General features: G+C 35.2%; 1 protein-coding gene across 1 annotated transcript in view; it reads left to right on the top strand.

Annotated features, from left to right (window-relative positions):
• The window catches only part of MBOAT2 (membrane bound O-acyltransferase domain containing 2), a 226,255-nt gene that overhangs the window by 76,402 nt on the left and 135,309 nt on the right, over window positions 1-14,544 (top strand). Inside the window, exons 2-3 of the mRNA XM_006863979.1 lie at window positions 2,697-2,842; window positions 8,156-8,233. Of these exons, the coding sequence (XP_006864041.1) occupies window positions 2,697-2,842; window positions 8,156-8,233 (224 nt within the window). The remainder of the gene's footprint in view (window positions 1-2,696; window positions 2,843-8,155; window positions 8,234-14,544) is intronic.

Below are 14,544 nucleotides of genomic sequence, written 5' to 3'. Positions count from 1 at the left end.
TGGTAAAATGTGACATCCTATGTCTGGGCATTCTATTTAAACTCTTCTCATCAAGACCACCAAGAAAGTTGTAATTGCCAAACTATGCAACTCAGTTTTAACTTTATGCCCTATGGCATTTGACAACAACCACAGCTTCTTGTCTCATGAGCACCCTTCACATTCTCTCCCTTCTTCACCAACACAATCAGCTACATTTCTCAGGAGGCTGTGTCTTCCTCTGCTTCTGTTACTTAATCATGGACTTAACCACTTGTGGGTCTTTAGGATTCTACCCAATGCTTTATCCATAGTAGATATTTTATATAAATATTTGTTGAATTAAGAAATAACTGAAAGTTTTTAAACAGTAAGAAGCTATGTAGCCTTGAGCAGTTATTAATATCAAGAATATTGCCTTTTTCTGATGTATTTACTTTTGCTTCATTTCCCCTTAGTTTTGAATACTGTTAGAGCCTTTTAGGAGGGAAAAAGTTCTTGGAATTTTTTAGGAAGGACATTTTACTTGTATTGAGCCTAACCATTTTAAAGAACAATGGTCTCTTAGACAATATACAACAATGTTCAACTTGTATTTCTCCTTGTAATGCAAGAAAAAGAACATAGTTGTCCATGTCTTAAGCAGAGATATCTCTGTGAATCTATGGAAACATTTAGATGTAGATTGTACAATTTGTTCATTATATAGGTGCCTGAAATGGTGATTATTACTGTTATTATGATATATATTTTTTGCAACTTTATGTGAAATAGACTTTTTTTGGTAAGTTTTTGTTGTGAATTGAGTGATAGTTTACATGGGAGAACATTGGTTTTACACCATCGTTTTATTACAGTCTCCTCCATGCATCATCATTCAACAGTATTTGCTTCCATTACATCTGGGCTTTTTGTGTTTTTTTTTTTGGGGGGGGGCGGGAATGTACCCAAATTATTCAGGAATATATAATAATTTTATTATATAAAGGGTGCATTCTGCAAGCCTGCCTCATGGCTGCCAGCACTTAGTTCCTCTCTTTCCATGAATCTAAAGTCCTCAGCTGCCCCCTCTCTCCATGTCCCCAACTCTGCCTCCATCTGTGGTGTGGCTGCCTCTCTGGCTGGATAAGGTCTCACATTCCACTTGTGCTCTTCTCCCTTGATGGTCCTAGGTTCCTCTGTTTCTGGACTGTAAGATTAACTACTCCCCTGTTTTTGTTCCAAAACTTCTACCTTAGAGTTGTGACAGTCGTAATTAATCATAATAACATTTGCTCATTATTGCTGATTTCAAGTGTGGCACTGTGGATTAATGCGCCAGACTGCAAAGCCATTTGAACTGCAAGTTCGGCGGTTCAAGATCCTCAGAAACCCTATACAGGGCCTCTAGGGGTAGGAACTGACTCAATGGCACTTAACAATAACAACAGGGTTGATATTTTGAACCCACCAGTGACTCCACTGGAAATGAGACCTGGTGAAACGCTCTGTAAAGGTTAAACCAAAACTCAAACCTGATGCCTTTGAGTCAATTCCCACTTAACAATTCTTTAAGACAGAGTAGAACTGTCCCATAGGGTCTCCATGGTTGTCATCTTGTGAAATAGACTCTTACGTACTTTTCCCGTAGCATTCTATAAGGAATATAGTTCATTAAAGAGAAGTGGAGATTTCCCCCCAATCTTTAAATACCATAAAGAAATCTAAAACCTACTGCAGTTGAAGTTAATTCCAACTCATAGTGACACTATACCATCTTGTTAAGTATTATCAAGTTGGTTTTGACTCATAGCAACCCTGTATAGGGTTTCAAGGAGCAGCTAGTGAGTTTGAACTGATGGCCTTGTGGTTCAAACCAACATTGTGGTCCTGTGCTTATCCTACAGTGCTATACCTAGACTATAAAAGACTAAGAAGAATAAGGAGTTCTTTTGCTTTGACATTTTACTAGGGCAAAAGAAATGTTCTAGGAGAAAAAAACAGCAGTAGCTGTTTTCAGAGAAAATTTTAAAAATTATGTTTTCCCTTGACTTTCTGAAAGTTTCTCTATTTTACTATTGGCCTCAAGAATTGATTCTTGGTATAACTCAGAATTATTTATTCGATTTTCACTTTTTACAAGTGATAAATTTTAAACCAGCAGGCTCCACTTCCACCCCCAGAAATGATGGCTGTTGTTGTTGTTGAGTGCTGCCTAGTGGGTTCCAACACATAGCAAACCCTGTATAGGGTTTCCAAGGTTTGAATCACTGACCTGTAAATGGAAAAGAGTGAATTTGACCATGATTCTCATTCCCTGAGCTCTTGTACCCTATTGGATCTTCGTCCTATTCGAGAGCAGTTTGGGGGAAATTCTGACCTGTTATATTTTAACTACTTTCAGAATCACCTAAGTAATTAAAATACTTTTGTCTTTCCTTAAACCAATAGGGTTTACTCTGTATGTTCTGTAGACCCAGTTTCTTTGATTGTCCCAGGTGCCCTTCATGCCTTCCATCACACTGATGGATGCCAGGGGTAGCACTGATAGTGTACATCTGAATATCACTTTGACTTGAAGTTGTCATCCCTGGAAAGGTCCCTGGTTGTTGTTTTTGTAAATGGGAAGATCATAATTTTGTGTAACCATGGAGTTTTTGTCCTGAGAATTTAAATGTAACTTCATATGTAAATTTTGAGTTTCTGTTACTAATAGAAATTTTAATTTTTCTTTGCAGGTCAACTTTGTTGTGTGCCAAGTCTTTGCCTTGCTAGCAGCCATTTGGTTTCGAACTTATTTACGTTCAAGCAAAACTAGCTCTTTTATAAGACATGTAGTTGCTACCCTTTTGGGCCTTTATCTTGCACTTTTTTGCTTTGGATGGTAAGTAATTGTTTTGATCCTATTTATATTTAAATGGATTATTTGAGATCTAAGTGTGTAGAGCAATCTATTATATAGGTGGTTCTTTTTATATTTATTTACAAGGTTTTCTCTCAAACTATTTTTATTTTTAATACAAAAAGATTTTTAAAAAATTAATATTTACAGACTATGCCCTCTGGTAGCGTAGTGGTTACGAATTGGGCTGCGAACCTTAAGGTCAGCGGTTCGAAACTTCCAGCCACTCTGCGGGAGAAAGATGAGGCTTTCTACTCCCATAAAGATTTACACCCTCGGAAACCCTGTACAGGGTCGCTATGGGTCGGAACCGACTCAATGGCACTTAACAACAACAACAACAATGCCCTCTCTGAAGTTTGAATTTTAGAGGGAACTCTTTAATATTTATGAAAAAAGACTGATGAAGATAAAGGATGTAGAGATACTTTATTCTGTCATAAGTAGTGTTTTTCACCTACTTTGCATATCTTTTATGCCAAGATAAATAAGCCACTTTGTTTTTTTGCAAGTGGCTTTTTGGCATTTGGTAAAGCATATTAATCCAACTGTTATTTTCATTTTTCACTGTTACCAATAGTTCCCACCATTCATGGAAATAATTTATTTTTATGTGGAATAATTATTTGTGATGAAGAGCTTTCATTTGTGACCCTTCAGAGATTGTGTGTGTGTGTTTGTGTGTGTGTGTGTGAGTGTGCGCATATACTGCTGTCGTCAATTTCCATTCTCAGTTGACAAGGCTACCCTAGCAGCTTTAAATACAGAAACATCATGCTTCCTGCTTATTGCAGGGAACTGCAGTTGTGCACAATTCAAGAAATCAGAAGAGTACGCTGTCTTGATGAAGTAGCAGAAACTCTCAGCGGAAGGACTTCTTTAAAATTTCTGAAGAGTTTCCCTTCTGAAATGAAAATTTATGCTGTTAGTAATTTGCTGTATAGTTTACACACTTGTAGATAAGGCTTTTTTTTTTTTTTTTTTCTCTCTTTAGACTGTTGCTTGAGATGAGAATTCCCTGAGAGGATAAAAATGTATTCACATGATCTGTGGTTTAGTAGTTTATGTTGTGGAATGTGTGAAATCTGTGGGACTTTGATAATGCCTCTCTGTTGTTTGCACATGTTGTTTTTGAGTTTTGTGAAGATCAGAATACATTAGTCCCCAGATTAGGAACTGACAACTAGGAGGAGGGGCCTTCAAAAAGTATGTGGACACATGGAATTAAAAGATAATGGATTTTTTCCACGAACTTTTTGAAGCCCCCCGCCCCCCATTTATCTTTAGTGTTATGTAGATTTGCCTTCACTCTCAAACTCTTGAACCAAACCCCCACTCAACAACAAATTACCTTTATGTGGTACACATGCAGCTTTTAATTATTAAAAAACACTTTGAGCCTTTCCTTACACTAAAGTAAGGCTAAATAAGAACTGTACACCTTTGTTACAAATTCAACTGGAACAGCACACTTGGGAGTGAACCTTGTTTTTAGCCCATGTTTTAGTCTCAGTTCTCTAGAGAGGCTAAACCAGTGAAACTTGTATGTTGTTAAGTGCCGTTGAGTTGTTTATTTTATATAATATATATGTGAGTTGTTTATGTATATTCTGGGTGCTAGACCATTATCAGAAAAATGACTTGTAAATATTCTTTTCCATTCTGTAATTTGACTCTTCATTTTCTTGATAGTGTCCTTTGATGTACAAGAGTTTTTAACTTTGATGAAGTCTGATTTCTCTATTTTTCCTTTTGCTTCTTGTGCTGTGTGTCATCTAAGAATCCATTGCCAAATTCAAAGCCATGAAATTTATCCCTATATGTTCTTCTAAGAGTTTTATGGTTTTAGATCTTTACATTTATACTTAATTCTGAGAAAACTTTCATGGGTGTTCTGAGGTAGGGATCAATTTCATTCTTTTGCTTGTGGAGATCCATTTGTTGAAAAGATGTCTTTCTCCATTGAATGTTCTTCTTGAAAGTCAATTGTGTGTCTATCCTTGTGCCAATACTAGACTATTTTCATTACTGTAGCTATATAGTTTGTTTTGAAATCATGAAATTTGAGTCTTCTGATTTTGTTCTTCATTTTCAGAATTTTAGCTGCCTGTATTTGGTCTCAGCTTGCTTTCTTTTTAACTCATCTGAAAATCTCCTTTAACTGAGAATTTGATTACACTTATTACACAATTAGGTTATTATTTATTTAAATATCTTTAAGAATAATGTAAGGTAATGGGAAACAGCTTAGGCTCTGAAGTCAAACAAACCTGGAATCCAATCAGTGCCTTGGCCTACTGATGGTATGACTTTGAATATGTCATTCAATTGCTCTTAGCATCACATTTCTTATCTATAAAATGGAACCAGTTACAGTTTTATAGGCTACTGTGAGAACTAAAAGAGGTGATAATACCGAAATAAATTAGCACAATAGCTAGCTCATTGTGAGCACTGACAGTTATTCAGGGTTGTTCAAGTTGCTCAAGACGGTTACAGTTATTATCACTGGTCTTCAGTGTCATCCAGTTGGTTGTTCAGATTGGAACGTTTTATATTTATCCCACAATATCAAAATACTCTATTTGGGTGTCTTCTAGTTTACACTGGAAGCTTTCCGAGGACAGAGATGTCTCATTTACTCTTCCATTCCCAGTATCTAATATAGTGCTTTTCAGAAAGTGAATATTTAATAAAATCAGTTGAACAAGATCTCAATCATCTTAAAAACGTGTGCTGTCTTTTGCTTAAAATAAATTTTATACCTACCTGTGGCACTATAGGATGAATACTACAACGTTGCTTTGAAACACAAAGTCAGTGGATCAAACTCATCAGCCGCTTCTTAGAAACCCTACACAGGGTCACTGTGGACCAGAACCGACTCAACACCACTTAACAGCAACATATTTATTTGAGATTCAAAATAAGTAAAATGTTATATCCAAAAACTAAAGCCTTGGGGGAAAGGGTTGTTTTGTTTTCAAAATGCTTATGCAACTTGAAAGATACTCCACCCCATCCTACTCCTGAAAGAATCTACCACTGAGTAAATTATCCAGAAACAAAGTAGGTATTAATGTCAGTTAGAGTACTAGCTAGGTAAATGATCTTAGAATTTATTGTCCTTGTCTCAAAAATTATGAGGATTAAATTATAGATTTTTAAGGTAACTCAACTTTTTATTTTACTTAGTAGTTGAATGCTTACTGTACATTAGGTAATCTGTTCAATTTTTAAAAATGTATTTTATCTTAATCCTGGAAAATCATAATTTTACTAATTTACCCTCACTTTATTAATGAGGCCACAGTTTTATAAAGATTAAGGTTTTTTGCTTCTGCTACACAGCTAACAAGCAGAGTAGCTGAGATGGGAAACTATACAGAATATTACTAATAATATAATTGAGTACAAAAGCAACTTGATGCTTTTCATGGAGGTTAATGATACAGAGATAGATGCAGTTCATATACCTTTCCATGTGGATAAATTGATATTGTTACAAGAATAAAGGCTTATAATAATAGGAGGCTAGCTGCCAAAATGCTGCACTGCTTCCCAAAAGATTTCCAGACACATATCTGAACAGTGTTGTCAAAGGAGTGGGCACCTTAAGGTGATAGATGGGGGATACAAGACACTATTTAAGAAATGAAACTTTAATCTCATAAAGATGGCATGTATTCCTCATGTTACAAGGAAATTAGTGGAAAGAAAAGGAATCCTCCCTCCCACCAGAAATGTATTTAAGGTAAATATTTTTAGTGAGCTCTTTTCTCAATTAAATACTTTAAGAATATCATGCACTCCTCGTAAGCATTTTCACATTGTCTGTTTTGTTGTTATTAAGTGTCCTCAAATTGGTTCCAACTCATTGTGACCCTGTATAGCCGACCTTGGGGTTCAAACCAACCTTGAGGCCGACTGTTTATCCTACAGTGCCACACCAGGACTCTTTAAGTCTGTTAACGAGTCACTAATGCTGGCAGTAACTATGTGGATAATTAATATGAAAAATGTGCATCTTAATCTTTTTTTTTTAAAGTTTCCTTCTGTTCCAGTTTATACCTTAAATGTTTTCTGCTTTCTCATGATTCTATGATAATAGTAACATTCTAGTACAACATTGTTTTCCCTCTCACTTCCTCTTTGTGTATGTATGAATGTATGAAAGAGAGACACACACAGACATTCTGCTCTATACAATGGATAAAGTAAGTTTTTTCCATGACTCTGTTTTGCAGCCAGTACCTATAATGTTATTACGGAAAAGTTTGTGCAAAATTTGAAGTAACTTCTCCACATTGGAGATACCTGCTCTTCCATAATGTTAAGCTAATCATAGTTAGTTTCCTTACTAATACATTAAGTTGCATATGATGATTTGAAAAAAATGTTCATAAATTGTTTATGACACAAAGGGAAAAGATAATTATGTGTATGTATTTTTATCTCAGTTGAGGGAATAGTTTGGATTGATTTCATACCTAGAGATCCTAATCAGTTTTTGCCTGAATTTTGTGAAATGAATGGATAAATGTTTTCATATTTTATGATAGCTTTCTACTTTTGAACATACTGTGCCATCTCAGAAAATGTTTTATAGATTAAAATTAAAATTTGACTAGATCAATATAAGAATGTTTATTTGGCTTGAGCTATCTTGTTTTGAGAGTAAATAGATATGGGGGCATCAATTTTTAGCACTTTAGGGTAAGTACTGGCCTGCTAACTGCAAGGTCAGCCATTCAAACCCACCAGTCACTTCTCAGAAACCCTATTACAGGGTCACTATGAGTTGTAACCTACTTGATGGCACACAACAACAGCATTTATTTGTTTTATGATTAATATTTGAAAAATAAAGGCAGAGTATAGTACTGGTCCTGGATAAATTAATTTGGATAAACAAATAACTGATGTTCTGTCAGGAGTATTCTGAAATCCAGATTTATTCTCTTTGATCATTGTGCCTTGAGTTATGGCTGTAATCCTTGAACCTTATAACCCCACAGTGCTTTTCATGTAGCTTGGAGATGTGGAATGTTCTCTCAGCTTAGGGCATTGTCAAGGGTTTATACAATATGTTTTTTTCCCAAGTTCTTATAGGGGTTGTTGTATGGTATACTCTGTTTTTAGTGTCTTCATAGATTGTTATTCTTTGGGGGCTTTATTCCTTATTTTTTTCTATGTCATAAATTTATTTACATTTATAAATAATTGTCAGCCTGAATTATTTTCAAGTTGATATTTGTGAATAGATAACTCTAACAGTGCTCTTAATTTCTGTAGGTATGCCTTACATTTTCTTGTACAAAGTGGAATTTCCTACTGTATCATGATCATAATAGGAGTAGAAAACATGCACAAGTAAGTATTCAGTTTGTTCACATATTAATACATATTTCACAATAGTAGAATTAGATTTTATTATATTGAAAAATTCTGAATTGTTGATTTTCTAAGCTATCATCAATATAAAAAATACAGTTATTTGCATACATCTGTCTTCTATTTATTTTAATTCCTTTAAAGCAAGATTTCTCATCCTTTGCACTCTTGACATTTTGGGCTGGCTAATTCTTTGTTGTGGGGGGCTTTTTTGTACATTATAGGATGCTTAGCTGCCTTCCTGGTCTGTGCCCACTAGATGCCAGTTGTACTCTCCCAAAGTTGTTGCAACCTTGAATGGTTTCAGACATTTTCAAATGTCCCTTAGGGGCAAAATCTATACTAACCATTGGGTTAGTGTAGAGGTGATGACACTAGAGTGATGGAGTGAAGTCTTCCAATTTTCTGAGGTACTGTTTTTCTTGAGGAGGGGAGAGCATGCTTAGGGGGTAAGATATTTCAAGAGGGTATATACTCACCTAAACCAGTGCCTAGTGTGGTAGTTAACATTCAATGAATATTTGCTAAATGAATGAATATTGAGATCATTGAGGCATATAGTAGGAGCTAGATAGCTGGGCATAGAGGTCTGGACCAGAGATACAAATTTAAACATAGAGGTATGTAAAAACTACTTGGCTGAACCAGGGCTTTGAACCAGTTCCCAGTTCATGCATGGCCCAGGAAGTAAAACCAGAACAGACCTGAATTTTAAAATTTGGATGAACAGGAGCAATAACTAGAACAAGAAAAATGACAGGGAGAAGCCCTACCATAAACTTAATCTTCCTCTTAAAGAACAAGGGCAGCATATGTGTTGCACAGTAACTGAATTTGCCCTTTGAATTTTAAGCAAAATCAGAAAGAACAGTGCAGTGCCTCACTCAAAGATGGCGGCTTACGGCACTGCTTTGGATGTGGGTTGCTCTCTATAGTCCTTCCAGTAATCCACTCTCACACATCAGGCTCTTGAAAGGGCTCACTGTGCTTCCTCCAGGGCTTTGACCTGTAATTTTTCCATTCCAAATAATCCAAATTTTGAAAATTCAGTTCTGTTCCAGTTTTGTCATGACTGAACTAGGAAGAACCAGTTTGAAGTACTGGGTTGAATACCCAGGGACAGATTTCACAGCAAATACTGCTGGGGTGTTCTATAATATCTGTTATGTGATATTTGCCATGCACACTATATTTGGAATTCTGAACATATGTCTCCAGGGGAATCATGGATTTAGAGCTTTTCTTTCTCTCTCTTATTATTATTATTATTTTTAAAGCTTTTTCTAAGTCTCACTCTATGGAGCATCTCTGTAACATTTTTGTCTTCTTTGTGTTAATGTGATTGTCTTCTTGTCTTCTTCAGTTTCCACTGGCATTGTCTGCACTGACTTTCTTCTTCTGTAAATCCACACATACACATTCTTGATGTTTTGGTCTTAATTTTCATTTGTCAGAGCTGTAAATAAATAGAGTATTTGTATACTTTATAAGAAGAGAAAAATATTTTGATGATGTTTTAGGTGAAGCAATTTTTGTATCATTATGACCCTAATTTTAAAAAGATTATACAGCTCACAGTTTTAAAGAGACACTACATTTCATATATGATCAAAATATTGGTATCTTTTTAATCTGGATAATGGAAGGAAAATCCAATTAGATTACTATAAGCACTTGACTAAATATTACAGCATAGAGCAAAAAGTTGTAGGAAATAATTTAGAAGATTAGTAAATTCATACGTGTGGCACTGTAGGATAAGCACTGGACTGCTAACCATGAGGCTGGCAATTCAAACCCTTCAACTGCTCCTTGGAAACCCTACACAGGGTTGCTATGAGTCAGAACTGAGTCGATGGCACTTAATAACATGTGGTTATTTAAATTAAATTGTAATATAAAATTGAGTTCCTCAGTCACACTACCTACTGACTTGGGCAGCAAAAAAAGATTTCTGTCATTATGCTGGTGATACTTAGAATTGGATTTCAGTGTAGAAATTTGACAATATTCAACACTAATTAGGGTAAATCTTTGCCATGTTAGTTGTTAGTGCTTGCAGTACATATCCCAACTCAATCTTGTTGCTGTTGAATCGATCCTGACTCATAGTGGCTCTATAGGACAGACCAGAACTGTCCTGCAGGGCTGCCTAGGATGACATAGGACTAGTGATTCATTCTATTGTATATAGGGGTCACTACGAGTCGGAACTAGCGCGATGGTACCTAACAGTCACAACAATCTTTACAGAAGCAGACTGCCACAGTTTGTCTATTGAAGAGCAGATGGTGGGTTCAAACTGCCAACTGTTTGGTTAGCAGCTGCATGTGTAACCACCATGCAACTAGGCCTCTTCACAGTAAATAAGGACTGGATAATTAATTTCAAAAGTGTACAGTTGTCTTCATTTTAGCTGTTTTTCTATTTCAGTTTATACTCATACATGTTTTCTGCTAGACTTTACTCATTTTTTTCCCATTGTTATTTATATATGCACGTTGCTTTTTCTGCTTGTTCTTGTTAAGTGCCATCGAGTTGATGGTGAGTGCTGAGGAGTAGCTGGTGAGTTTGAACCCGCGACCTTGCAGTTCAACGGCTTTGCAGTCTGGTCTGGCGCATTAACCCACAGTGCCACACCAGGACTCTACTTAGGCTTTAACATTATTTAAAATTTTTGAGTGGATCAAACTCTTAAGAATTTCACTCAAATAAGAATTTCACTATGCTTTGGTAGCTTAGTGGTTATGAATCGGGCTATGAACCTCAAGGTCAGCAGTTCGAAACTATCAGCTGCTCCACGGGAGAAAGATGAGACTTTCTGCTCCCGTAAAGATTTACAGCCTCAGAAACCCTGTACAGGGTTGCTATGGGTCGGAACCGACTCGGCGGCACTTATCAACAGCAACAACAAACTGGATGGGAATTCTATGTTTTGTCCAAACTTACTGTTAATGTATAATACAACTCTGTTTATTTCTTTCAGTTTGGTTTTACATGACATGTAAATATACATGATATATTTTATAGATTAAAATTTTGTTGTTGTTTTTATGTGCATCGAGTGGGTTCCAACTCATAGCAACCCTTTACAGGGTTTCCGAGGCTGTAAATCTTTACGGGAGCAGAAAGCCTCATCTTTCTCCTGTGGAACAGCTGGTAGTTTCAAACTGCTGACTGTGAGATTAGCGGCCCTATTTCTAACCACTATGTTTAGTGTAGTTTTTTTGTTTTTTTTTTAAAAAAACAAAACAAAACCAAAAACGACACATTTTAAATCTGTAAAGTAAAGAATTTGGGCTTCTCTGAGGTACTTAAAAGTTTTAAAGTTCTCGATTCTCTCAGCTTTATGATTCTAATGAGTTGTTCATAATGTTGCTGTTGCATTCTCTACAGCAGATTCATGTGTAAATTAAAATGTAATGTAATAAAGTCTATTTTTGCAACTCCCTTTGACACTTTATATATTGTACTATTTTGATACATATGTGCATAATATGTCTTTAAAGCCTAAGCCATTCTAGAATTTAGAGCCTTGTAGTCTGTTTTTTCATATCAGTTCTTTGATTTTTTTGAGGAAAAGAAAGATAAGATTTTGTTTATAAACAGAACATTTTAAATTTAGGTGACATACGAAAGAGTGATACTCATGAATAGAGGGAGAATTCAACTTTCACTAGATTCTTTAACAGCCCAGTGTCTCTTAGGGCAGAGTTTGGCAAAATATCATAAAGTACCAAAATAATATGCTTTAGATTTTCTAGGATATATAGTCCCAACTACTCATCTCTACTGTTGTAGTCTGAAAGCAACCATAGGCCATAAATGAGCATGATTGTACTCCAATGAAACTTTATTTATAAAAACAGACTGGATTTGACCCCCGAGCCATGATTTGTCTATCCTAGTATTAAGCAAACTCTTGCCATGGGTTTTGAAAAAAGAGGGATACAGAGAGACACCTTTTTTACTTGCCTCAAAAATATATTTGTTAGTGGTGGTTTTTAACTTGATACAGCACAAATGTAATAGCTGGACTATATGAACTTTATGAATGGATGAACTTTATGAGTGACTTAATATGTGTTATTCTAAAGCAGGAGGTATTCTAAAAAGTTAGTTAAAATAAATTTACTTTTTTCAGTATAGTTTTTGTGTAAAAGGGAAGTAAAATAATTCAAGACCTGATGTTTTATACTTAAGGTGATAATGAGAAATACTTTATTTCAAAAATTAAATTTTGCATATTGTGTGACTAGTAAGATCACAGAACGAGTTGCAAAAATCTATTTTACTTCTGTATATTAGAATGAATGATTAAAAACTAAGATAAAAAAATTGTTCATAGTAACAACAAACAGAAAAACATCCTTAGGAAGAAGCTTAGCAAAGTAAGTTAGAGACCTCTACACTGAAAGATAAAGCAGTGCTGAGAGTAATTTAAAAGACATAAATAAATGGAGAATGCACTTAACAATAACATACCATGTTCATGGTTTGGAAGCCTCAAAAATGTTAAGATGGCAGTTTCCTGACAATCAACAGACTCAATGCAACCCCCAAATTCCAACAGGTGTGTTTGTTTTTAGAAATCAAGTTGATCTTATAATTTAAATGGAAATGCAACATACTTAGTAGAGCCAAAAGAGAATGAAGTTGGAGGACTTTATTTCAAAACTTACTATAAGCCTGTATGAATCAAAGCAGTGTATATTACTTGGTGGTGATAGTGTGCCATAAAGCTGGTTTTGACTTATAGCGACCTGTATAGGGTTTCCAAGGTTGTAAATCTTTACCAGAGCAGAAAGCCTCAACTTCCTCCCACAGAGTGACTGCTGTATTCAAACTACTGACTTTCTGGTTAGCATCCCAGCTCGTAATCTATTACATTGCCAGGGCTCCTTGATGTTAGTTAGTGTAGGTATAGACATATTGATCAAAGGAACAAAATAGAGAGTCTGGAATGATTCAGAGCTGACTTGATAACTATAACAATACATCTCTGGTCACATGATTTTTAACAGAAGAGCTAAGGCAAGTTCACTGGTGGAAAGGCTTATCTTTTTGAATAATGATGTTATAATAATTGGATATCACATGTGACCAAACAAATAATCAGCCTTGATCCATACTTCAGTATACACAGAAATTACTTCAAAATGAGCCCTTGTTGTTAAATGTTGTTGAGTTACTTCTGACTCAACATATGAATCAATGCCATAATGCAGGTAGCAATCCAATGCTTATCCTACTGTACCACACCAGGACTCTAAAATGAACCATAGACAGACATATTAGTGCAAAAAATATAAAACTTGTAGAAGAAAACATAGGAGAAAATTCTTGTGACATTGAATTAGGCAATATATATGACATTAAAGGCAAAGAAAATAAAAGTTGATAAACTGAAGTTCATTATTCACTCTTTAGAAAAAGACATCAGTAAGAAATGAAAAGGTGGCGGATGCCATGCCATCAAGGAACAGAGCAGTGAGAGACCCTGCGCATGAAAAGCTCATTGTTTTAGCAAAGCGACAGTGAGTGGCTCCTTGGTTGGCAAAGCTCCAAGGGGAACCTCATGAGGGGGCCTTGCGGTTTCTGTCTTTTCCTTTTATGAATAGTTTATTTTTGATTTTTCTTGATTTTTATTATAGAAGTTTTTAGTAGAATTCTTCAATGATCATATTAAAGGTTAAAAATTACATTTAGACACTTTCACACCATATTCAATCATGTGTAGTTATAAAAATTGCTTTCACAGTAACAATAAGTTTCACCACTAGGAAAAACCATCTAAAGTTTTGCCAGTTCAAGTTTAAGATATTACATTCAACATTCTGTATAGTTTCGGTCAGGGACATTAAGACCTCTAGAAAATTAGCTAAGCTGCAATTAAGGTCTGAGGGAATAGTAATAGATCTTAGATAGAAATTTAACTAGATGTTTTGAATAGAGAAGTTATTAGTATAAGGAAGTTGTTCCATTTCTTCTTAACTACAAAACTTTAAGTGCTTTTTTATGCTCTTGTTTTTCTTGTTTAATCAATCATGAGAAACAACTGTGTTGTCAGTTATCATAAAAAATAATGTTTAGGTACATGTTGTGATTAATGAATCTATAGAAAATAATAGGTGAGGGTAGAAATAGGAGTTAAGATTTAGAATTACGTTTTAAGGTTAACTTGACATGTTAGGATGTCAGAAAGATGGATGAAAAGAACTGGATATGAATAGACCAAGAAAACTGTTTTAAGAAAAATACCTTTGTCAACATTGTATAGACACAAAGTA

This window comes from Chrysochloris asiatica, unplaced genomic scaffold (genome assembly GCF_000296735.1).
Source record: "Chrysochloris asiatica unplaced genomic scaffold, ChrAsi1.0 scaffold00058, whole genome shotgun sequence".
Taxonomy (NCBI): Eukaryota; Metazoa; Chordata; class Mammalia; order Afrosoricida; family Chrysochloridae; genus Chrysochloris; species Chrysochloris asiatica.
Note: the sequence above shows the minus strand (reverse complement) of the source record. Positions and strands in the feature narration are given on the sequence as shown.